This window comes from Salvia splendens, chromosome 8 (assembly GCF_004379255.2).
Source record: "Salvia splendens isolate huo1 chromosome 8, SspV2, whole genome shotgun sequence".
In the NCBI taxonomy this organism is placed as follows: Eukaryota; Viridiplantae; Streptophyta; class Magnoliopsida; order Lamiales; family Lamiaceae; genus Salvia; species Salvia splendens.
Genome location: NC_056039.1, coordinates 28,165,272 through 28,190,509, shown reverse-complemented (window position 1 = coordinate 28,190,509; position 25,238 = coordinate 28,165,272). Strand labels below are relative to the sequence as shown.

General features: G+C 40.1%; 2 protein-coding genes across 2 annotated transcripts; both read left to right on the top strand.

The window, feature by feature from the left end:
* Positions 1-8,968: 8,968 nt before the first annotated feature.
* LOC121743257 (subtilisin-like protease SBT5.4) lies at positions 8,969-12,378 on the top strand. Its single transcript, XM_042136506.1, has 10 exons — positions 8,969-9,176; positions 9,283-9,392; positions 9,462-9,559; positions 9,624-9,788; positions 9,870-9,969; positions 10,140-10,674; positions 10,756-10,850; positions 10,930-11,175; positions 11,249-11,363; positions 11,454-12,378. The coding sequence occupies exons 1-10, from the start codon at positions 9,102-9,104 to the stop codon at positions 12,210-12,212; spliced, it is 2,298 nt and encodes a 765-aa protein (XP_041992440.1). The 5' UTR covers positions 8,969-9,101; the 3' UTR covers positions 12,213-12,378.
* A 10,429-nt stretch (positions 12,379-22,807) lies between these two features.
* Positions 22,808-23,284, top strand: LOC121746022 (cannabidiolic acid synthase-like). Its single transcript, XM_042139958.1, has one exon. It carries the CDS (start codon positions 22,808-22,810, stop codon positions 23,282-23,284), a length of 477 nt encoding a protein of 158 aa, XP_041995892.1.
* The last annotated feature ends 1,954 nt before the right edge of the window (positions 23,285-25,238 follow it).

The following is a 25,238-nucleotide window of genomic DNA, read 5'->3' as shown; positions in this document are numbered from 1 at the left end:
TGTTTATGATGCTATTTACTCATGTTTCTTGGATGCTTTTCGCAATTGGTGGCTTAGATGTTTAAATCAATGATGTTTACATGATTTCCAGTAGTTTAGATGTTAAGATCTAGTTGTTCACGTGCTTAATTTATGAGATCTGTTAGTTTAGGTGATTCATGCAAGGTAAATCTGTGTTCATTATGCTTTTTGCTAGACCGAGGAGAGTATATCTGATATTCTAGCTTGAATTTCGTATTCACGTCTTGTTTTCCAAGCATGCTCTATTTTGTTTCGTTAATGTTGTTCAATGCTCTGTTTTCACTATGTTTTAGCTTAGATACATGAAGAAGATGAAGCGGGAAATTGGTTAGAGAATCAGATCTGCTCTTTGCTTTTATTTTTTGCTTTTCATAGCTTTCTGCCAGCCCCAGCCAGTTTAGGAAAAATGGTCCCCACTTGCTTTTGCATCTTTGTCTGCCTATTTTGGGAAAGTTACAGGTGTTCTAGGTAGTTTAATTCCAGTTTACAAGTTGCATTGAGTTTGGTTGTCATGCAAGTGTCTGTACTTTTTCCATCCGCCAGGTCAGTTAGATAGAGTCTAGTTTAATTCCGCCAGGTCAAGTAGATTAGAGCCTTAACCCACTCAATGAATGTGTGGCAGCAGCCGACCCTTTTCCAATTGTGTCGTAGAAATAATCTCGAGTAGGTCCATAGTTCGACCCCGCTCTTTCCGCTTATACTATTAGTTGCATTAGTGGGAAGATTATAAATCTTGTTGAAAGGAGGGACACATGCACACGACACACGTGCAAAACCCCTCTCTTCAAATAGCGTCATTGCCAGGGACTATGTCGTTATCTACTTGATTTTGTTTCTATGACACTGTAAATAGCTTTCGACTTTCTTTAATTTTTTGTTTTTGATTGTTTTCTTTTGTCTATGCATGACTTCTTATCCAAGGTGTTTTCCAAGGTTGAAAAAAATCAAGGCTGAAGTAGAGAAGGAAAGCTCTCCAATCACATGTGGCTGAAAGAATGCCTATGGGGCCAGAGAGTTTTCTTGTTCTTTCAATTTTATGATTAGTGGTTGCATATATAATCCTTGGATACTTTAGAAACTCATTTTGTAAATACTTTTAGTCGAGTTTTAATTCTTGTAAATATTTTTCTAAGAAAAATCCAAAAACATTTTAAATATCAGAAAATTACAAAAAGATTTTATGTTCTTAAAGAAAAAATTTTTAAAAAAAGAATTTTATGGATAATTCGGAGTTACGCTCAGTGGAGGAAATTCCACTACGCATACACCTTATTATTGCCTAACTGGTCAGTTTGCTAAGTACTCTTCGGGAATCTGTTGGGTCAGGTAGATAGGAAAGAAGTTTTAAAATCTTTGGACTGAACCATCATACTCCCAAGAATACTTAAGCACAAATTTGTAGATAATGTGAATATGTTTCTTTGATTTTTCCCTAAAAAAGTCCAAATTGAGAAAATTTTTATTGCCTAGCTGGTCAGTTTGCTAAGTACTCTTCGGGAATCTGCTGGGTTTCAGTTAGATAGGAAGGACTTTGAAAATTTTTGGACTGAACCAGTATACTCCCAAGAATACTTAAACAAAAATTGTACTTGATATGGATATGACGTTCTGAAATTTTATTATTAAAATCCAAACAAAGAAAAAAAAATTAATCCCAAAAAGATTTTCGAGATTCTAAGCAAATCTGGGAAAGAAGTTTTTTAATTAAAAAAAAAATAAATAAAATTGGATCTTACATCCACTTGGCAAGTTTGTTTAAGAATTTCAAGTTATAGTTTCGTAGGTCAAGAAGAGAGTACATGAGACCAACAAGGAATTCCAATGATGAAGCTCCCAATTTAGGAAATAAGGCGACTACCTGACCCAGGAGAATGGCCAGCCAGAAACAGGGTAGTGAAACAAGTGCTGCAGGGGAAGATTGGAGAGGGAGAATGGAGGAGATGATGAGCAAGCTGGGCGATGCCGCTGTGCACAGAGGGGGATGATGTAGATTCAAACAGAGAAGATGACCCAGGCCGTCGATGTTATGATGAGGATGGTCACCCTAGTCGAACAGAAAATTTTCCCGGTCCAGCAGCTTGCACCCTCCAGGCCAGTTGAGAAGCCCAAACAGCCAACCCCAGGAGCCTCCCTGTCCAAAAGGAAACCAGTGAATCAACTGATACCCCAAGTAAGAAAAGAAAGGAAATGTCAACAACAACAACCACCAACACCATGCAAGTGAAGCAGATGCAACCCCATAACCAGCAAGAGGACCAAGAAGGCTAACACCACCAGCACCCCAGGAAGGCTAATTCCCAAGGGAGTTAGAAGCAAAATTGAACCCCCCCAGTGACCAAGTAATTTTACTTTTTGGTTTTTGTTTTATTTCCTTTTGTTAGATGTCTGCTATGCATGTTGTGTTTCTGTTAACCGTGAAACCGGCGGTTCCGCCGATTTTACCCCAAAACCGCCAGTTTCGGCCGATTTTCAAATTATTTTTTAAATTCTGATTTTGAATTCAAATTGATCCATTTTCCCCCCATTTTGAGATATCTGGCGATCAGATCTACTAGCTTTTCGAATTGAGTGTCGCCTTTGGGTGGTGGCGCCGCCTACAACCTCTTGCATTTTCTCTTCTCACTTCCTACACCGGACATAGCTAAGATTGAGCAAATAAAAGTGAAGGGAATGGTGGTTTGAAAAAAGGGAAGAAGGTGAGTGTAGTTCAGAATCGGCTGAATTTAAGTAATGAAACGACTATATTTATGGTGAGAGAGATGAGGGGGGAATCGGTAATGTACCTTTTAAAAATGACCGTTGATAAAAAAATCAATTTAACCTGCGGTTATAACCGGAACCGGCAGTTTGGATTTGACTATCTGATTTGGATTTATGAGACAAGACAACACTGGTAAAACGTAAAAGCAACCTTACGTATCTATTCTTGGGAACTGATCGGCTATCGAGAGTTTTCGATACTCTCGATAATGGCTAAGGAGATTTTCGCCGTTCCCGCTTCCACCGTCGCCGTTGAGCAAGCTTTTAGTGTCGGCGGTTGTGTCCTAGATGACAAAATGAACAATCTCTCCGCCTAAAACATGGAAGCCACTATGTTACTTGATGATTGGGCAAAGACGGACATGAGAGCACAAGAGCTGGATTTCGACTTTCTGTGTAGAGAGTGATGGTGAAGACTTTTCCACCGATGACGAGGTCGGACGCGAGGGAACTCAACAATATCAATGACAGTGGGGGTGGTGAATGGCGAGCACGGCCGACCAAAAAGGTAAGCAAGGTAAGAGAACTACGTGGGCTTTGATTCCTCAATAAAATTGTGGATATGTAGGCAACTGAAGGTTGTGCCCGCGAGTGCTCGCTAAGATATGACTCAGGAGCGGAGTGAGCAAGTGTGCACGGAGAAAGTTAATGCAGATGCTCGATCAAGACACCGCGCTTCTTAAATCCACTGGATCACTAGGTCCAGGAACTCAAAGAACACAGAGTGTTTCTGTCGTTGGACACACTCGACTCCCTTTCAACAATTAAATCCCTCAACCCCAAATATTATGGATTAGTATAGGGAAGCGGGGTCGATCCCACGAAGATGGATTCGTGAAGTAGTGCTAGAGACTCTGGAAACAAGCGGCTGCTGCCACGCTAAGGGTTGAGAATTTTACCTAACTCTAGTCCTAGGCACGAAATGTAAATGCTAGACCTAGGAAACTGTAAACACACTGACAGCAAACATCGTCATGATCGCGAGGTATTAAAATCACTTCCTAGACCGTGTAAACGATTCACAAATTAAGACTAGACAAAGAGAATAAAAGCAGTGGGGACCACGACTCCAAATATAGCAAGTACGGTAAAAGCTGCAAACATCCAACTCATGCCCTGACTAACAACGACATGCATTTCCCTAACCGACTCAAGTACGTAAATGGAGAAAACAGAGCACGTACCTAGATTCAAACAGAATATAGAAATCAGGACGCCGGAAACTTGCTACGAATCGGAAATACATCAGATCAACATAAACTAGGCGAAGCGAAATGAAAACACGTAAACTAGGCATGAAATTAAATCAACACTGCTCAGATTCACGTCGAGTGCTCAATCCACTCCGGATCCAAGCCACCCGAACTCAACAACCATCAAAATCAACTCCATAACTCCGATTCTTACAAATCTGCTCCGATCAACTCCGAATTCCAACAATCACAGACAATCCTACAATATCAGCAAGACAAAACCTAGGGCTGGCAAATCGTGCGGATTGGGTCGTTATCGGGTCAACCTGATAATGACCCAACCCAATAAGGCCTAACCTGAACCCGACCTGTTAAGGAAACTGTAAATCCGAACATGAACCCGACCTACTACCTTCAAATCCGAACACGACCCGCACCCGACACGAACCCGTTATCGACACGATATAATATGGGTTGACACGACACAATAACAACCCGAACCTGATATTACACGATTAAAACCTAATATTACATGATTAAACCTTAATTTTTAACCTAATTTACACAATTAAAATTCGTTTTATACTATTTAAACCTAATTTATAAGAAATTAAAAAATTAAACTAATATATATTTTTTTAAATAATAATAAAATAATAATATTATTTCTTAATGGGTTACCCGTATCCGACTCGCATCCGACCCGAACCCAACCCGAAATTATCGGGTTCTTAATGGGTCAACCCGATAAGGACACGGATCTAATAAGACTTGACCCCAACCCAATAATTTCGTGCGGATTCGTGTCAGATTATCGTGTCGTGTCGAAAATTGCCAGCCCTAACAAAACCCCGATTCATCCACAAACAAACTCCATTCTCCCAGATCCAACCACGAACCTGCAATAATCTGCGAAAACAACCAACTCCAACAATTCCAACTCCAGAATTCAAGTAAACACAATCAACAAACAGAAATCAGCACAATCAACATAAGCGAAAACGAAACTTGCATTAAGATAAGAGAAATATTCAGCAAAGTACGAAAATGGAAATTAAACTATTTCTTCGCCCCACAGAAGGACGGTGTTACAACCCAATCGAGAACGTGAGAAAGCTAGATGTGAACCCATGGTGCGTCACCCTGAATCTCCCCTCAAAAAGAACCCAAGTGTGTGAAAAGTGAACTAAGTTACAAGCTGTTAGCGAGGCCTCCAACCGGGAAAGTCCCTCCAGCTTGCATGCTTCTTCCTTTTATAGATGCGGACATAGCCTTCTAGAGTCTTCGTAGAAATCCCTATTCTACCCTTCAACTCCGAGGCTTCCTCCGTCAAGCAATTTTCTTCATAATGTCCACTCTTTCGCCAGTTTCCTAGGACCATGCAAGCGTCCTCTTCCTTTCCTGGATCTAGCGAAAACCTTCACACACCTGGCTTTAAACATGCGTTAGACCCAGCGTTTTCATGAAATAAAATCCCTAGACCGATGCATGAAATTAGCCTTATCAGCAACTCAACTTAAATTTGAAAAGTTTAACTTTGAAAGTTTAAGTTGAGCTCAAGCCCTTTTCAATTTTTTTCTTTTTCCCCCATTTCATGTTTTTTTATTTATGTTCCGACAACACTTGTAAATTATATCACATTGTTGTATACTTGTATATGTATTGTAAATTGTAATGTATCGTTGTCCGTTACAACTCAAATTCAATAAAATTGATATGATTTTCACCTTATTCGTCTTATTTCAATTAAAATTATCCATTGTCTTGTTCTAATTTATTGTATAAGTCCAAATTTCAAATTACATAGCAAAAAAAAAACCGCCAAAACCTAACCGGAACCGTGAGAACCGTCCGAAAACTGGCGGTTCAGAACCGAAACCGTGAAATAGCCTCACGGTTCAGTTCCGGTTCCGCCTTTCTCAAAACCGGAACTGGCGGTTTCGAACCGGAACCACCGGTTTACAAACCGTGGGCACCTCTAGTTGGGGCTTTGTTAGATCCTAATTAATTAAAATACTCGGGCTTTTCTTGTGGTTAAATGAACTTGGTTTTACAAGCGCGGTTCCTTTTAATTGATAAGATCGAAGGAAGATAGAGACAACGTCCAAAGTTCACGGAATTTAATTAAGCCTTCCCGAAATAATTAATTTAAAAGAAATGCTATTAATTAAATTTCCTGATTTAATTAATATGCAAGTTTCCAGAATTTTCCTAAATGTGAATGAAGGATAAGAGCTTTTAATTAGGGGCATGCATTCATGTTAAAGTATAAGAATTTCTTGAGTCTCTTTGGTATGTTGTTTGTTTTCAAAAGGCCATTTTTCGCAAGTTAATGGTCGTGTGAGAAAAATTCAAGTTAAGGAACTTTAAGCGGGCGAGGTGGGATTTCTAACCTATGTATTAATGTGGCTTGTGAATTATGTGTTAAGTTTATTTTATAGTGATAATGATGTTGCGTGTGAGCTTTACTATCCTACATTTTTTTTATGTGGATGAAATTATCAAATGCTATGAATGATTTAGAAGTGGTGTTTATTTTCAAAGGATTGTCAATGCCATAAATGTTTTTATTTTGTCGAGATGCCTATCTGTTTGGCTATGCCAAAATAGATGAATGAATGAATGGAATGATTACGAACTCCAATAGGATTGAAAATCCTATTCGAGTAGTGTGCACAAAAGGAATGGACCGTGTGTCATCGAGAGGGTTGACTGATCAAGAATGAATGGAATGATTACGCTCCAATAGGTATGAAAATCCTATTCGAGTAGTGTGCACAAAAAGGAATGTACAAATATGACAGATTGATGGGAAGAACTTAGACTGCGGTCGAACTTTAAGCTCACAAAGAACTTAGGTAGCTCGGGCCTTTTAAGATAAAACCCCGAGTGTTACTGTGATGGCATGATAATAAATCTTTTATATATGTGTGTATCTTTTGGCAAAGTGTTCACTCTTTACTTTCGTACTCAACCCTGCATGTATTTCTAAATGTGTAGGTTGAGCCGTGGATGAAGTGGTGCTGAGTGAGATTGGTGATTTCCGTAACTATTTAGGACCCTCGAAGGCATATGTCTCCATACATATTGTCGCGTTCAAACCTTCTTCCGCTGTGCATTTTATCTTTGTCTTGTGATAGACTTATTGGTGAGAATTATGATAGGAATGTGAAGTACAAGTTGATGAACTCTTTTTCGAGTCTGTACGACCATGTAAATCTCTTGTGAATCCTAATATCTTTCGTAATAAAACGGACGTTTGGTTGACGATTGGTTTTCCTTTCTTTTTCCCCCTTATTTTTCCCCTTTATTGTCATGATTTCCGATCTTTGCTATCCTTAGCAAAGTGCGGTCGTGACAAATTTTTCCATTTGGAAAGTTCTCTCATAGTTGAGTCATTTCTATATATAGTAATAATAAACACTTTTTCCCACTCTTAAATTACTCTCTTTTAATTTTTTTTACTTTCAAAAGTTTGATAAATACTCCCTCCGTCCGCCATTAGGAGTCTCATTTCTTGGCGGCACGAGTTTTAAGAAATGTTAAGAAAAATGGGTGAAAAAAGTTAGTGGAATAGGAGTCCCACTTGTATATATTAGTTTTAAATGAAATGTGAGTGAAGTGAGTTAGTGGAAGGTGAGACCCTCTTACCATTTATGGTAAAAGTGAACCGAGACTCCTATTCACGGACGGACTAAAATGGAAAAACGAGACTCTTCTTCGCGAACGGAGGGGGTATAATTCTCCATTTGCAAATTAAATAGTGAGATCTACTCGATTCAGGCCAATCTTATGTGGCTCGGCTTAATTTCGGATCAACCATATGAGATTGTGAGCTATTCGGTTTAGGATCATTTGTATTGAAATTTTATTATGGGATTATAAATTTTACGCTATAATTGTATCAAATAATCAATAATTCGAGTCAACAAATGGATTTCATGTTAAATGGACAATCCTACATATAACAACGGAAATAATGGCAAATTTTTCGGGGTCTGGATACCGCGGTTACCCCATTACATAACATGTTCCACTTGCAACTTCAGTAATGTCGTCAATTTAGCAAAACACTGGGGAAATTTTGTTTTGTTTGCTATATGTAATTTTTTTTGTTTTGAAATGAATTGACCTCTAACAATATTATGTACTATTAACAAGCTACAATTGGGTGTCTGTGTGAGTCAGTCAAGCGGTAGAGAGGTAATGTATGAGGCTATGGGTCTCAGATTCGAGTCCTCCATGACGCGGTCTTTAAATTTAAATCATTTACAAATTAAAAAAAAGAGCAACAAATGGGGGGATTCCTTCTCGATTCTAATTCATCACAGCTTATCTCTGAGTTATAAACAGATTAGGTAGCGTTTGCTATTTTTGCTATGTGCCAACTCTCCCTTGGAACACTACCTATACAAGTTGACAATAGTACTAAAAAATACAAATTCACAATAAATAGCAATTGTGAAATTGATTCGTAGTTGTCTCCCACGGAAGCTTAGTTACAATTATAAAGCAAAATCTCACCATTACTGTGTAGGTAGTCACTAATACTAATTTTGATCAGAATATTGAAATACACACACTCGATAATCTAATTTGAATATTCTCTAGAAGAAACGATAATAATCTTGAAATGGATCAAAACGAATCGGAATAAGATCCATGTATGTTTTAAAACTGACAGATTCATTGGATAGGTATGAATGAATTTAAGTTAATTTGCAGTAAATAAAGATTATGATGATACACACGGTGCAAGGGCTGGCCATAAAATCCATGTATGTAGTCATTACATTAACATTTAGATATAGTTGACTCTGTTAAACTAGGTATAAAATCCGCAATTAAATGAGAGATATCCGGCCAGATTCACACAAAAATTAAATTAAATTAAATGAAATAATACAGAAGAGGCAAATCCTACGCATTATAATTCCCATTTGAGATTAAATTCCATCAATGTAGGACTCTGCATTTGAGATTCAATTTTATCATACAGCTGTTTGATCGCCTTTAACTCTGCAATCAGCATCTTCATTCTTCTAAATCCCACTGTATAAATAATAAACATCTTATGCAAACACACATCTGAAAGAGATAGTGAGAGAGCAGATCAATTTATCAAAGATGTTGTTTGACAAGTTTATGCCACTATTCATTCTTTTTGTTGTGCTCCACCAACCAGCTTTAGCCACAAAAAAGGTGCATGTACAACTTCAATAGTAATACAAATTAATTAATCAATCATGTTTTTTCTTTCATAATATTATCATATAGTATTAATTATTTTAATTGGTTGATCCATCAGGCCTATGTTGTCTACATGGGAGCACATTCTCATGGCCTAGAAGCAACATCTGCTGATCTAGACCAAGTTACCACCTCACACATCCAGTCTCTCTCATCATTTCTAGGAAGGTCTGCAAATTCTTTCCATATCATGAAATAAATCCACTTCTTAATTATTTCAAATTTTGGTATTGGCAGTGAAGAGAAGGCTAGAGATGCACTAATCCATTCTTATCAAAGGCACATTAATGGCTTTTCTGCTTTTCTCGAAGAGGAAGAAGCTGCAGAACTTGCGAGTATGTTAAAATCCACATATGTTTTCAACTATATATGTTTTAATTGATGTCTATTGAAATGTAGAGCAAGAGGGAGTGGTGTCTGTGTTCTTGAATCAAGGGAAGAAGCTACACACAACACATTCATGGGAGTTTCTGATGCTGGAAAATAATGGTGTGATTAAAGCTTCTTCGATATGGAAGAAAGCCAGATTCGGCGAAGATACGATCATAGCAAATATTGATACAGGTAAAAAAGCAGTCTTTTTGCTAATTGTTTCTGCCTTTTGGAAGGAAATTATTGATAATTGATGTTGCCTTTAATTACTAGGTGTTTGGCCTGAATCAAAGAGCTTTAGTGGCCAAGGCTATGGCCCCATTCCATCAAAGTGGAAAGGAATCTGTCAGTTTAATCAGACCCTTTGCAATAGGTAACCAACTAAAACTGGTAGTACTGTTTTCGTTTTTATTTTAAATTAAGAAACAATATTGTTGTTGTCAGTTAATAGACTAGATATGGACCAGAATTTGGTGTGATTTAAATTAATTATGACTGTAATTAGGGTTGATCAATTACCTAATTCATCTTCAACTTCAATAGGAAGCTGATCGGAGCTCGGTACTTCATCAAAGGCTACGAGGCTTTCACGAAGACGCATGATCCGACAATGCACAATGCGCGCGACACGGAAGGGCACGGGTCCCACACGCTCTCGACCGCTGCCGGCAACATGGTGGCCGGAGCCAATGTTTTCGGGATCGGGAACGGAACGGCCAAGGGGGGCTCTCCGAGGGCACGCGTCGCCGCCTACAAGGTTTGCTGGCCTAAGGTCAATGACAGCTCCTGCTTCGATTCCGATATCGTGGACGCTTTTGACGCCGCCATCGATGACCGCGTCGACGTCATCTCTCTCTCCGTCGGCGGCATTCCTACCGACTACATTGTCGACTCCATCGCCATTGGCTCCTTGCACGCCGTCACCAAGGGAATCCCTGTTGTCGCCTCTGGCGGGAACTCCGGCCCTGATCCAGGCACTGTTTCTAACGTCGCGCCGTGGATTTTCACCGTTGCTGCCAGCACTATTGACCGTCGCTTGGGGGCCAATGTTGCACTAAGAAACGGTTCACTTTTCAAGGTCTGACTATAAATATGTGATCATAACTAAACTAAATGTGCAGTCGACGATTCGATTCTAACACTGTTGTTGTTGTTATAGGGTATGAGCCTGAGTGAAGCACTTCCGCGCACGGGTTTTTATCCTCTTATTAGCGCTGCTGATGCTGCAACTGCCAATGTATCTGCAGATGACGCGTGAGAGTTACTAGTATTAGTCGTTTTCATACAAATTGATTAAATCGAGTTTGGAAATATTAACGGTGTATTGGTGCAGTTTGGTATGCCTAGAGAAATCACTGGATCCGGCGAAGGTGGCTGGCAAAATAGTGGCGTGTTTAAGGGGTGAGAATGCGAGGGTTGCTAAAGGGATTGAAGCAAAGCGCGCAGGAGCTGCCGGGATGGTTCTGTGCAATAGCGTAGTGGAAGGGAATGACTTGACCGGAGACGCTCATCTTCTTCCTGCAGCTCACATCAACTACACCGATGGCCTTGTTCTTTTTGCTTACATCAATTCTACCAAGTTCGTCCTCATCTTCACCCTTTAATTAATTCATTAATCAATTAGTTTATAAGTAATAAATACTTAAATACAGAAATCCTCAAGCCCTAATCACACCCCCTGCTGCCGTGCTTGGTGTTAAGCCATCTCCCGCCATGGCCTCTTTCTCTTCCAGAGGCCCCAATATTATCACTCCACAAATTATCAAGGTTAATTTGCAACAACAATAAATCTATACATTTATTCTAGTGTTATTTGGCCTAAAAAACGTGTGTTTCTTGTCATGTTTTATTGCACAGCCTGATGTAACAGCGCCGGGAGTGAACATAATTGCGGCATTCAGCGAGGCAGAGGGCCCCACAGCGGTGCCAGAGGACCACCGCAGGACTCCCTACTACGTGTTGTCAGGGACCTCGATGTCGTGCCCACACGTGGCCGGCGTGGTCGGCCTGCTGAGGACGCTCCACCCCGAGTGGAGCCCCGCGGCAATCAAATCCGCCATCATGACCACATCCCGGACGAGGGGCAACACAATGCTCCCCATCCGAGACTACAACGGCACCGTGGAGGCCGACGCATTCGCGCGCGGCTCGGGCGACATCAGGCCGAACCGGGCAGCGGACCCCGGCCTGGTGTACGACATGGGGCCCAACGACTACTACGACTTCCTCTGCGGCATCGGCTACAATAGGTCCATCGTCCGCAAGATGGCGCAGTCAGGCTACAAGTGCCCTCGGAATTTCGACGTCTTGAACCTCAACTACCCTTCCATCTCCGTTCCGGAGCTCAACGCAACGGTGACGGTGACGAGGAGACTGAAGAATGTGGGGAGACCCGGGAGATATGTTGCACTCGTTAAGCAGCCGCCGTTTTTCAGAGTTTCTGTGGAGCCCAAGGTTCTCCAGTTCGACAAGATCGGTGAGGAGAAGAGCTTTACCGTTACTATCAAATCTAAAAGGTCTGCCACGGAGTTTAGCTCCGGCGGGCTGACATGGACGGACGGGACCCATTACGTCAGGAGTCCGATTGTGGTTGCAAATGCTGCCAACATCTCTTAATATTTAATAATGATCACTTCTATTGCCTTAATTTCTCTTTAGGAGTACTTGTCATTATAGGTTTAATTTCCCTTTTTCTTATTTTACTTTAGTCGATTACATCACAGTCACGTCCTTTGTTTAGAGTCTATTGGAATCCTGCATCCTCATATATTCAGTTTTTTTATATTCTACTTTCTTCGATACCGCGGTAGTGGGGGAGTTTCTTTCCTGCATGAGATTTAAGAATAATTACATTAGGTGAGTTAAGTAAAAAAAAGAATAAAATAAGAAATACAAAAGGTAGTAAGATAAAAAAAGAGAATAAAGTAAGATAAAGTAATGTGTTAATTAGACTAAGATATAGAAATAAAGGATGCGACTAAGGATAAAGAGAAAAAAAACATATAATTTGAATAAATAAATAGTTCAATAGTTTTAATCAACATAACATGAGTATTCATAAATAAAAATAAAATTTTAAAAAGAAACATCAAACTATTAGTAAATTAATAAAGATATACTCCCTCCGTCCCGGGCTACTCACTCATTTTCTTTTCGGCTCGGAGATTAATGAATGAGTGTATAGAAAAGTCAAAAATGACGGCTGTAGGTGAAATTTTTTACTAAAAATGGAAAGATTGCAAGTAACTTGGGATGCCCAAAAAGGAAATAAGTGCGAGTAGTGCGGGACGGAGGGAGTACTAAAATATAGTACTGTAGTATAATAATAGGATATTGCGACCATAATATACTAGCTCATAATATTACATGGCACCATGTTGTAATACTCTATATAAGCAATTAATATCTTCATCTCATAAAAAGAGTCACAATCACTTTTACCATAAATAATAAGTAAATTTCACATTCTACCAATCAATTTCACTCACATTTTATTATAAAACTAATATATAAATGAGACACATAGTCCAATAACTTATTCAATCCATTTTTCTTTTCATTTTATAAAACTCGTGTTCACACTAAATATGACTCCTAATGTGAGACGGAGGTAGTGTATATTAATATGATTTTTATTTTTGATATTACTATTGGTATTTTTAATAGAGCCTATAGTATGTATTCGTAACAAAAAAATAAATATTTGTCATAATCTACAGCCAATTCACCATTAGGGACCTTACATGGACTCCTGATCCAGGTAGCTGTATCGGGACTTATCCATATTAAGTTGACAGCTGATACCCTTGGATCACCTGTACAACCGTTGCCACTTGCCACATTTGTGTCCGCATTAGTACACACATTTATCTCATCATCAACCACAAGAACATCCAATATGCATGTACGTCTCCATCTCTCCCATGTTACTCCTACTTTTTATTTAAGGGTGTAAATTTGAATTAATTTTTTAATGTAGTAGAATTTTAAGCCTAATAACACATCACTTAATACATATTAATTAAATTATCTTCATGATGATTTTTTTGGTCTGGAAGTTCATCTGATGTTCCGTACATGAGGAGAGAAAGTTGGATTTGGTTACTCAAAGTCAAACATGTACTAACATTCATAAGAAATCTGAGTCAAGCTTTGGATACTATTTTAAAATAAATCTTACAAAAAAGAGGATGCATTTCATATAGATGAAGGTTAATATTGCAAAAACACGTTGTATTAACAAACAAAAGAGAGAATGCGTTTCTGCACTGGAGAAAATATGAATCGGTTTTATAGATGAAGATAAATTTAGACGTTGTTAATATCGGAAATGATATGATACAAATGTACGTTTGTTTTACGTATTTTTTAATTTTATACATTTAGTTATATTTTATTTATTAATATTTATTTGAAGAGTAATGATAAATTGTATTGTAAAAATCATGGATTAGATATGCCGGGTCAATGGATTTTGACCAAATAATAAATGTGACGAGACATTTAATTTTGTGAAATTAAATAATATAGCGTCGATCTACATTTTACGTAGATAAATGTAGTATATTCACTTTCTCAAATCCGATTTCCGGTGAGTGAGAAATAGTGGATTAAAGTTGGGCATAATTAGCTTTTAATTAAAGCTTGGAGTTTGAGCTTAGGGAATAATTAACTAGTGTTAATTATCCCACATTGGAGAAATAACACATCTTTTAATGTGTTTAAATTAAGTGACTTTATGCTACTTAATAATTATAGTGTACCAAGATGGGTGAAAGAGCCCACGCGCGCGCCGCCGCCGCCCGCCCGCTCGTGCCCGTGGTCGCGGTCGCGGGACCGGGACCCGATCTCGATCTCGATCTTGGATAGGCTAGCCATTCCACTGCATTAGGATATACCATTCACAAGCATAAGCTCTCTCCCCATCTCTACATTGTCTTTCTGTCGAAGCTCTGCCCTCTCCTCCATCCAGTTCGCCGAAGCTCTGCTGATAGCGGTGCTGCTTCACCAAAGACGTAGCCGTTTTACCTTTGGGGACGACACGCCAAACCGAGAGTACTACCGGGGCGTATCTCGTCTTGCTGGAAGAGGCCTCCTCGACTCGGCTAAGTTCTTCTTTACAGTTTCGAATTCCCATTGTAATTTTCGTTTCTGTTTTTCTTTTCTTTTCTCTCGGGTTAGTGTTGATTTTTGTAGCTATATCTCCAACAATCGCAAGACGAGATATACACTACAGAAGACCTTCGACTTTCAGAAAACGAATTAAAAACTTTCGAAACTTAAACCTTTGCTGGAAATGTCGACCAACGTCAACACCATCTCTGCCACCACTCCGGCCACTGCCGCATCCACCGTTCCGGCCACCAACGCCGCCGTCACTCTTCCCACTCCATCCACCGGTGCATCTGCCAATGCATCCACCATCTCCATGATGCCGACCCCTGGCTTCCCAGCCGCCTCATCAACTGTCCCATGGGTTTTGGACAACCCTTTTGGGGCGTCCACTGGTTCCACCTTTGGTGGTTCGGTTGGTTCCACTTTTAGTGGTTCCTTCGGATCCTTTAATGGATCGAGTGTTGGTGCCTTCGGGGTCAATACTAGTGTTGGATCTTTCGGGATCAACACGAATGTGGGGGGTACTATGCCCAACACGAACTTGGGGGGTTCTATGCCCAACCCAACTGTTGGCTCCTACGGGGGCAACGGGATATGCTCCTTCCATGGGGTCAATCAGGCACCAATGGCACCAAGAATGATGCCACCTGCCGAGAAGCCACTAAAGTTTGGAGAATCTGACTTCAAGCGGTGGTACCAAAAGATGTTGTTCTACTTGACAACATTGGGCGTCGCCAACTTCCTCACGGAAAACGAGCAGCCCGCGCCAAGCGACCAAGAGACTAGGCTCGAAGTCATGACGAACTATGAAGCTTGGAGAAAAGGGGATTATCTATGTAAAATTTTATTTTAAGTGCATTAGATGATAGCCTCTACAATGTATACTCCAATGTAACCACATCTAAACAAATGTGGGAAAGCCTAGAAAAGAAGTATAGCATAGATAATGCTGCAGGTACTGAACAAGTTGTAGCATCCAAGTTTATGGACTACAAGATGGTCGACTCTCGACCTATCATGGAGCAAGTCCAAGAGCTCCAAATGATAATCCACGCATTAGTGGCTGAAGGGATGACCTTGCCTGACAAATTCCTAAGGTGCACGATCATTGACAAGCTTCCTCCTAGTTGGAAGGACTTCAAGAGCTATCTCAAGCACAAGCGAAAGCAGATGTCCCTTGAAGACTTGATCGTGAAATTGCGCATTGAGGCTGATGTGCGCAAAAGCGACCAAAAGGCTAAGGGCTTCACCCCACTTGAAGCCAAAGCCAATTTGTTGGAGCGGGACAGTCCCTCCAACAAACGCCCTCGCCCAAATCGTCCTAATGACAAAGGGAAGGGAAAGCAGCCTACAAAGAAGTTTGAAGGCGATTGCTACAAATGTGGCAAACCGGGCCACTTTGCAAAGAACTGCCGCAGCAAGAAGAAGAAGCCGCCTGCCCACGTCGTTGAGAAGGAGTTCAAAGACTAGGATGAAAACGACCTCATTGCTGTGGTCACTGAAGAGGTTAACCTTGTTGATAACAAGGGTGGCTGGTACATCGACACCGGCACTACTGCTCATGTCTGCTCAGATAGGAGCAAGTTTGCCTCCTACACTGCTGCTGAAGGGAGGAATATCAACATGGGGAATCAAGCATCCTTCGAAGTCCTTGGCATCAGAAATGTGATCCTCATGATGGCGTCTGGCATCACAATAACGCTGAAGGATGTGCTGCATGTCCCGGATATCCGCAAGAACCTAGTGTCAGGATCAATACTAGTTAATAAGGGGTTTAAACTTGTATTTGAGTCCGATAGGTTTGTATTGTATAAGTTTGGAAAATCCCTCGGGAAAGGTTATGTAACCGACGGGCTTTTCAAACTTAGTGTGGCAACTCGCAGTGTTGCGAAGCCTTTGGCTAATAATAAAGCATCTACTTCCTCTTACTTGACTGAGTGTTTAAATTTGTGGCATTGTAGATTGGGACATGTGAATTCAGAAGCCATTAAAAGATTAGTGAATTTAGATTTACTAAAGGCTAATGAATTGGATATCCAAGATAAATGCGAAATTTGTCTTGAAGCAAAAATGACTAAGTTGCCGTTTCACTCGGTGGAACGAAGCACAAAACCCCTTGAATTAATTCACACGGACATATGTGATTTAAAGATGGTGCAAACTAGAGGTGGTAAAAAGTACTTTATCACTTTCATAGATGATTGCACAAGATATTGCTACATTTATCTTTTAAGAAGTAAAGATGAAGCAATAGAGGCGTTCAAAAATTATAAGACCGAAGTTGAGAATCAACTTGGTTGTAAAATCAAAACGATTCGAAGTGATAGAGGAGGCGAATATGTAGCCCCGTTTGAGGAGTTATGCAACGCAAGTGGTATAATTCATCAAACGACTGCACCATATTCACCACAATCTAATGGTGTTGTAGAACGTAAAAATCGAACTCTAAAAGAGATGATGAATGCACTGCTTCTGACTTCAGGATTACCACATAACATGTGGGGGGAAGCTGTATTGACAGCCAACTATATCTTGAATAAGATCTCTCTCAAAGGAAAAGATGTTACTCCTTATGAGTTGTGGAGGGGAAGGAAACCATCATACAAATACCTCAAAGTGTGGGGGTTTTTGGCTAAAGTGATGGTTCCTCCGCCCAAAGAAGTTACAATCGGACCTAAAACGGTTGATTGCATCTTCATTGGATATGCACTTAATAGTAGTGCATAGCGATTTGTTGTTCACAAATCTCACATTTATCTTTACTATAAACTTCATTTGCCTTTAGTAAATTAAGATTTACTTTTCTTTTAATGGCGTTTATATTTACATGTCCCAATCTACAATGTCACAAGTTTGAATACTCAATCAAGTAAGAGGAAGTAGACGCATTGTTATTGATAGCCAAAGGCTTGGGACCATGGCGCGTAGCCACACTAAGCTTGAAAAGCCCATCGGTTACATAACCTTTTCCGAGAGATTTTCCAAACTTATACAATACGAACCTATCGGATTCAAATGCAAGTTTAAAACCCTTATTAACTAGTATATATCCAGAGACTAGGTTCTTTCGGATGTCGGGCACATGCAGCACATCCTTCAGCGTGACAGAGATGTCAGACGTCATTTTGAGGATCACACCTCCAGTTCCTTTGACTTCGGATGATGCTTGATTCTCAATGTTGATCTTCTTCACATCAACAGGATTGTAAGTTGAAAACTTACTCCTATCGGCACAAACATGAGCAGTTGCTCCAGTGTCGATGTACCAGCCTCCCTTGTTTTCAATCAAGTTGGCTTCTTTAGTGACCACAGCAATGTGGTCGTTTTCATCCCAATCTTTGAACTCCCTCTCAACGACGTTGGCTGCCGGTTTCTTCTTCTTGCTGCGGCAGTCCTTGGCAAAGTGGCCGCTTTTGCCACACTTGAAGCATTCGCCTTCAAATTTCATTGCAGACTACTTTCCCTTCCCTTTATCCTTTTGACTTGGGCGAGGGCGTTTATTGGAGGGACCGCCCCGCTCCAACAGATTGGCTTTGGCTTCGAGTGGGCTAAATCCCTTAGCCTTTTGGTCGCTTTTGCGCACATCAGCCTCAATGCGCAATTTCATGATCAAGTCTTCAAGAGTCATCTGCTTTCGCTTGTGTTTGAGATAGCTCTTGAAGTCCTTCCAACTAGGAGGAAGCTTGTCAATGATCGTGCACCTTAAGAATTTGTCGGGCAAGGTCATCTCTTCAGCCACTAGTGCGTGGATGATCATTTGGAGCTCTTGAACTTGCTCCATGATGGGTTGAGAATCGACCATCTTGTAGTCCATAAATTTGGATGCTACAACTTGTTCAGTACCTGTAGCATTATCTATGCTATACTTCCTTTCTAGGCTTTCCCACATCTCTTTTGATGTGGTTACAACGGAGTATACATTGTACAAACTATCATCTAAAGCATTTAGAATGAAATTTTTACAAAGATAATCTCCTTTTCTCCAAGCTTCATAGTCCGCCATAACTTCGAGCCTAGTCTCTTGATCACTTGGCGCAGGCGGCTCGTTTTCCGTGAGGAAGTTGGCAACGCCCAATGTTGTAAAGTAGAACAACATCTTTTGGTACCACCTTTTGAAGTCAGATCCTCCAAACTTTGGTGGCTTCTCGGCAGGTGGCATCATTCTTGGTGCCAAAGGTGCCGTACTTGGTCTATGGAAGGAACCAATTCTGTTGCCCCAGCGTGGTTGGGCATAGAGCCCCCACCATTCATGTTGGACATAGAGCCCGCCATGGTCGTACCAGCCCCGAAGGAACTAGCACCCGCGTGAGAGCCGAAGGCCCCAGCACTCGATCCATTAAAGGATCCGAAGGAACCATTAAAAGAGGAACCAACCGATCCACTCGAGGTGGATCCACCAGTGGGCCCAAAGGAGTTAACAAACTCCCAAAGTGTTGTTGATGAAGATGGATAGCGCCCTGGAGTGGGCATCATCGTCGGAATCGATGATGTGTTGACCGGTGCAGTGGTCGAAACGGTGGATGGAGATGCGGTGGCGGTGGTGGCAGTGACGGTGTTGGATTCAGTCAACATCTCCAGCAAAGGTATTAAGTTTCAGAAATGATTAAGTTTAGTTAAGGTCTGAATCCTTCAACGGCAAGTATATCTCGTCTTGCGAATGTTGGTTTCTGGATTATGATTGCTGGAATTACAAGAGATAAACAATACCGGGCTTAATACAACCCAAGAAGGAAGAACTAAAACTGAAAACTACAACGAAATCGAAACTGTAAATTGGAAATAAAACTTAGCTGAGTCGAGAAGGCCTTCTTTCTGCAAGACGAGATACGCCCCGGTAGTGCTCTCGGTTTGGCATGTCGTCCCCAAAGATAAAACGGCTATGTCTTTGGTGAAGCAGCACCGCAATCAACAGAGCACCGATGAACTGGAAGAGGAGAGGACAGAGCTTCGGGAAGAAAGACAATGCAGAGAGAGTATGATGCTTGGGAGTATGTTCGTATGTTGTTCTGTTATCCTAATGCAAGGAATGACTAGCCTATTTATAGGCTTGGTCCACTGCGGGGGTCAACTCAGCCTTGATGGCTGTCATCATGGCGGGCCTGTAACTGCCGGCCATTACGAGTTTGAAAGCTAGAGTGTTCGACGTTGAATCTAGACGCTGTACACGCCCTAGTTCAACCGTCACATGTGGACTTCGTGACTTGATCAAGACACTGATCAAGCCATCGCTCAAGGCGCAACAGGCCGAGTTGATCAGACTGCTGAGTCTGGATCCAGGGACAAGCCCAAGAACCAAGCCCAAAGACCACCCAAAGACCAATTGCCAAGATCCAAGTCCAAGGGCACGGGCTCGGGTGCGGGCACGGCTCGGCTCGGCGCGTGTGCGCGCGTGTGGGCTCTTTCACCTATCTTAGTCCACGATAATTACTAAGTGTAGTAAGTCACTTAATAATTACACATTTAAAGATGTGTCTCATCTCCTATGTGGGATAATTAACACTAGTTAATTACTCCCTACACTTTCAACTCATAGCTTTATCAAAAGCTACAATGTGACCAACTTTTATCCACTATTTCTCACTTACCGGGAATCGGAATTGAGAAAGAGAATATACTACGGTCATCTACGCGGAACGTAGATCGACGCTATATCATTTAATTTTCCAAAATTAAATGTCTCGTCACATTTATTATTGGTAAAACTTTGTTGACCGCAGATCTTAAAATCAAGATTCCAACATCATAAATTAGGCCAAAAAAGTCTCCCGCACCAGCACTAGACGTGTTATTTCTATTGATTAGTGATTTTTGCACAATGTATTTCTTGATAACAATGTTGTGGCAAACTTCCCGACGTGTGGACGTGTCACGTGTTGTATTTTCTTCATTCCAGACAATATATACAAACTTCCTTGTGTTTTATCCGACTCGGCTGAGTAGGACGTGTAGTGTTTTCTTCTAAAATGGAACAACCTCCTTGTGTTTTATCCGAAATGATGTGTCACTCGTCCGAGTCATACCTTCTGTACCCGAAAAATTCTCTTCTAATAACTCGAACAGTGTTAATTACCTCTGATAGCATACTCACACTTCCTAACCAAGCATGACCGGCAGGGTATGTTATGGCAGCCCTCAAGCATGTAAGGATCATCCTCCACGTAAACAAATGGGACAAGCACAATCATAATCATTCTCCGAAATTGGCAGATCGCTTAGCAGTGCAAGATCACACTTTCAACTTCTTGGTGTAGGTGTTTTGTTACGTACAAGATATAGTGTTAAGTCTAGCATTTAAAGACAGATTCACCCCTGCCACTTTATCTCTAAATCCATGAAGATCTGACCCAAAATGATCAACAACTCGCTTCATCATATCAGGAGGAAAAACTCCATCGCGAAGTCGAATCTCAAGTTGCCTACTGCCACATATGGTAAGGCGGCCTTTGACTAAACTATGTTGTGCATACTCGACCTTCTCTGGAAGATCTCAAATTCAGGTTCTGCATATCGGAGAATATCTGTGTTCCAGTCCCTTGCTCATCGGATTTCATAGGCATAACGGGATTACGGGATTCTCTCTTTAATTTCACACTGCTCTTACACATCCACTTTCGTCGATCCATCAGAATCGCCCTCGTTGCAATGCCTGAAGCGCGATATGCAAGAATTTGATCGATACCCTGTATAAATTCCTCTTTTACAGACCAAATTCATGGACTTACATCTTACATATACAAGTTAGGTGAAATAATTTTTGACGCATACAGATTTTTATTTGATAAACTTCCGCATAAACCTAAGGTCCTAATTCCTACTTTTGAATTTAATTGTATCACTGATGTTAAGAGAGAAGTGTTATATTGAGGTGTTTTGTTAACAACAGTGAATTAAAATCATTCTAATAGTGATGTGTTTTGTTAACAACAGTGAAGTAAAATCATTCTAATAGTGATGTGTTTTGTTAACAACAGTGAAGTAAAATCATGCCAATAGTGATTTATTTTGTTAACAACAGTGAAGTAAAATCATGCTAAGAGTGATGTATTTTGTTAACAACAGTGAAGTAAAACCATTCTAAAAGTGATGTGTTTTGTTAACAACAGTGAAGTAAAATCATTCTAATAGTGATGTGTTTTGTTAACAACAGTGAAGTAAAATCATGTTAATAGTGATGTATTTTATTAATAACAGTGAAGTAAAATCATTATAATAGTGATGTATTTTGTTAATAACAGTGAAGTAAAATCATGCTAATAGTGATGTGTTTTGTTAACAACAGTGAAGTAAAATCATGCTAATAGTGATGTGTTTTGTTAACAACAGTGAAGTAAAATCATGCCAATAGTGATGTGTTTTGTTAACAACACTGAAGTAAAATCATGCCAATAGTGATGTATTTTGTTAACAACAGTGAAGTAAAATCATGCTAATAGTGATGTGTTTTGTTAACAACAGTGAAGTAAAACCGTTCTAATAGTGATGTGTTTTGTTAACAACAGTGAAGTAAAATCATTCTATTAGTGATGTGTTTTGTTAACAATAGTGAAGTAAAATCACAGTGATGTATTTTATTAATAACAGTGAAGTAAAATCATTATAATAGTGATGCATTTTGTTAACAACAGTGAAGTAAAATCATGCTAATAGTGATGTGTTTTGTTAACAACAGTGTAGTAAAATTATGCTAATAGTGATGTATTTTATTAACAACAGTGAAGTAAAATCATGTTAATAGTGATGTATTTTGTTAACAACAGTGAAGTAAAATCATGCTAATAGTGATGTGTTTTGTTAACAACAGTGAAGTAAAAATCATGCTAATAGTGATGTGTTTTGTTAACAATGAAGTAAAATTATTCTAATAGTGATGTGTTTTGTTAACAACGTTAAGTAAAATCATGCTAATAGTGATGTGTTTTGTTAACAACAGTGAAGTAAAAAGGATAATTTCATTTGACCTTAACTTTTCTTAGTGAAGAAGCATATGATTTCAAACTAGTAGTGTTAGTTTAATCAAGCTCTGATGCAATGTTTTGCCAATGCTCCATCTATAAAAAGATTGAAAAAAGAAAGAACACAACACACATCTCTAAACCATGAAAACTCCTACCATTTCTTTGATTCTTCTTCTCATCTTGTCGTGCTCATTGGCATCTTCTGCAGCCGGTGACTTCCTACAGTGTCTTTCCGAGAAATTCGACAACTACTCTTCGATCTCCAACGTTGTTTATACCTTAAATAATTCATCTTACACTTCCATTTTGAAATATTCCATCTTTAACCTTAGATTCGCTACGAACTCTACACCAAAGCCGCAGACGATCATAACCCCAGAACACGAATCTCAAATACCGGCTATAATACACTGCGCTAAAGAAGCTTGCCTTGAAGTCAGGACTCGAAGCGGGGGCCATGACTTCGAGGGACTATCCTATGTGTCACGAGTCCCGTTTGTGGTAATTGATTTGATCAATCTCAGTGAAATTACCATGGACGCTGAGTCAAAAACTGCGTGGGTTGAAGCTGGTGCAACCATCGGCAGAAAATGGAGCGGAGACGCTGCATCCAAATAGCCTAATTGTTGCCATGGATGACCGATTGATCACTCCAATAAGGGCGCCACTGCTGTTGAAGGACCATCTGCTCGAAGAGATGAGCTCATGCTCATCCAACGGCTTCAAATCATTCTCTCGCCGCCAATGCTGCACCACTCTCAGATTCCGCCGCCGCCAGAAAGCTCGCGCCGACTTCGTCAAACCGCCGGCGAATCTAGCTCTCTCGGCTCTTCAGAGCGTGATCACCGCCGTGAAATGCCTCCACTTCGGCGCCGTAGAGAAGATGAAGAAGAACGATCTCAGCAGCTCGTTTTTTCTGTTCTAGAGCAGAACATCGACAATCTCAATCTGGAAGAAAATGAATCGCGTATGAGCTAATGAATTTCATAATATGATTTCCAAAAATACCCTTGGCCTATTTAATATTATAAAAATAAATAATATTTGTTGCATTTATATGTGCTGCTAAGATTTGTTCTCAAGTTATACACTTAAAATTAGTTATACCTTGTTCACTAACCTATATATATATATATATATATATATATATATATATATATATATATATATATAATATGTGTGTCCCCTGCCAAGATTTTTTAGTGAAGCCCCTGCCAAAATTTATTCCAACATCCGCCACTGGTCCCAATGTCTCAAACTGTTACAATGAATGTGCATAGTTAATGACATAAATATATACAACGATAAAATAATTATATAAAACGATACTTACAACCATCATTGATGATGAGTCCCCACTGTTCATCCCCACATCCGAGCATTTGCCTAGCTGAGTGATGTATGTAATTGTTATCTTACTATACCATTCCATGTACGCTCGAGTTCTGTCCACCAGCTCCTGATCACATCCAAGAGGTTCCAAGTAGTTGTTAGACACAGAGTTCAACCTTCTCTCCCATAGTTGAATATATGTCGCATTCTTTACTTCCCAATTTTCCTTGGACTGCCCTCGACTGTTTGTTTTGAAATGAGATTTATTGAATCCCCAATCACGCACTTGTGGAATGAAAGGAGTTCCACCAAACTGTCTTACAACACGCTCCGGGTCATGTGCCTCAACTATAGCCCAACATACCATATAGGTCACTGGTCTCCAACTTTCGTCGAAGCTCTTACAAATGTCTGGCAATTGGAGCCCCGCGTAAGGTATCCAAATAAACTATAACAACAATTTATTCATTAAATTACTTGATAAACACACGTACATATGTAAAAGTCTTATTTATTTTACCTGGTTATGTCCAACATATGATAAATGTAAAACAGAAAATATGGGCGCGTTGTTAATCTGGTATGAGCCGGTCCACCTACAATATGAATTTCTTTTTTAATATTTGTCATTGAAAACACCAAAATATTTACACATTAAGCTTACATTGCTGCACGTGGAGTATTTTCCGTATGCACACACGGTGTTACAAAGTCGGGTCTAAGAGTGGGCATTCTCTCCCAGACCCATAGCTGTAAAAGTGCCACCGGACCTCCAATTTGTTTCCTATTACCCATGAAGCCTCACAAAGATAATGGTATAATGTAGCAAGTGCAGCGCTTGCCCAACTATACCTAGAAATATCCTCAACGTTCCGAAGCACGGGCAACCATATCAGAGGTATCTTACACCCTGTTGCATCGGGTAATATCAACGCCCCCAATAACACGAGGACAATCATACGTGCCCGATGAATGTAGACGTCAGGGTTTAGACCATCCTATATATACCGATGAAATAATTTCAGTCAATTTTACATGCTATATATACCGATGAAATAATTTCAGTCAAGATAGTAAACAAAAACTAATAGCATCCAACTACACAAAAACTAAACCAGGACTCTTTGAATATATGCATGTAAACTTCAACCCTTCTTCAATATCCACTTTCTTTATCTTTTTTGCTGCAAACCCCGCATCTAAATTTGGTTAGTAACAGCTTTTATGAGGACTCGTGCTA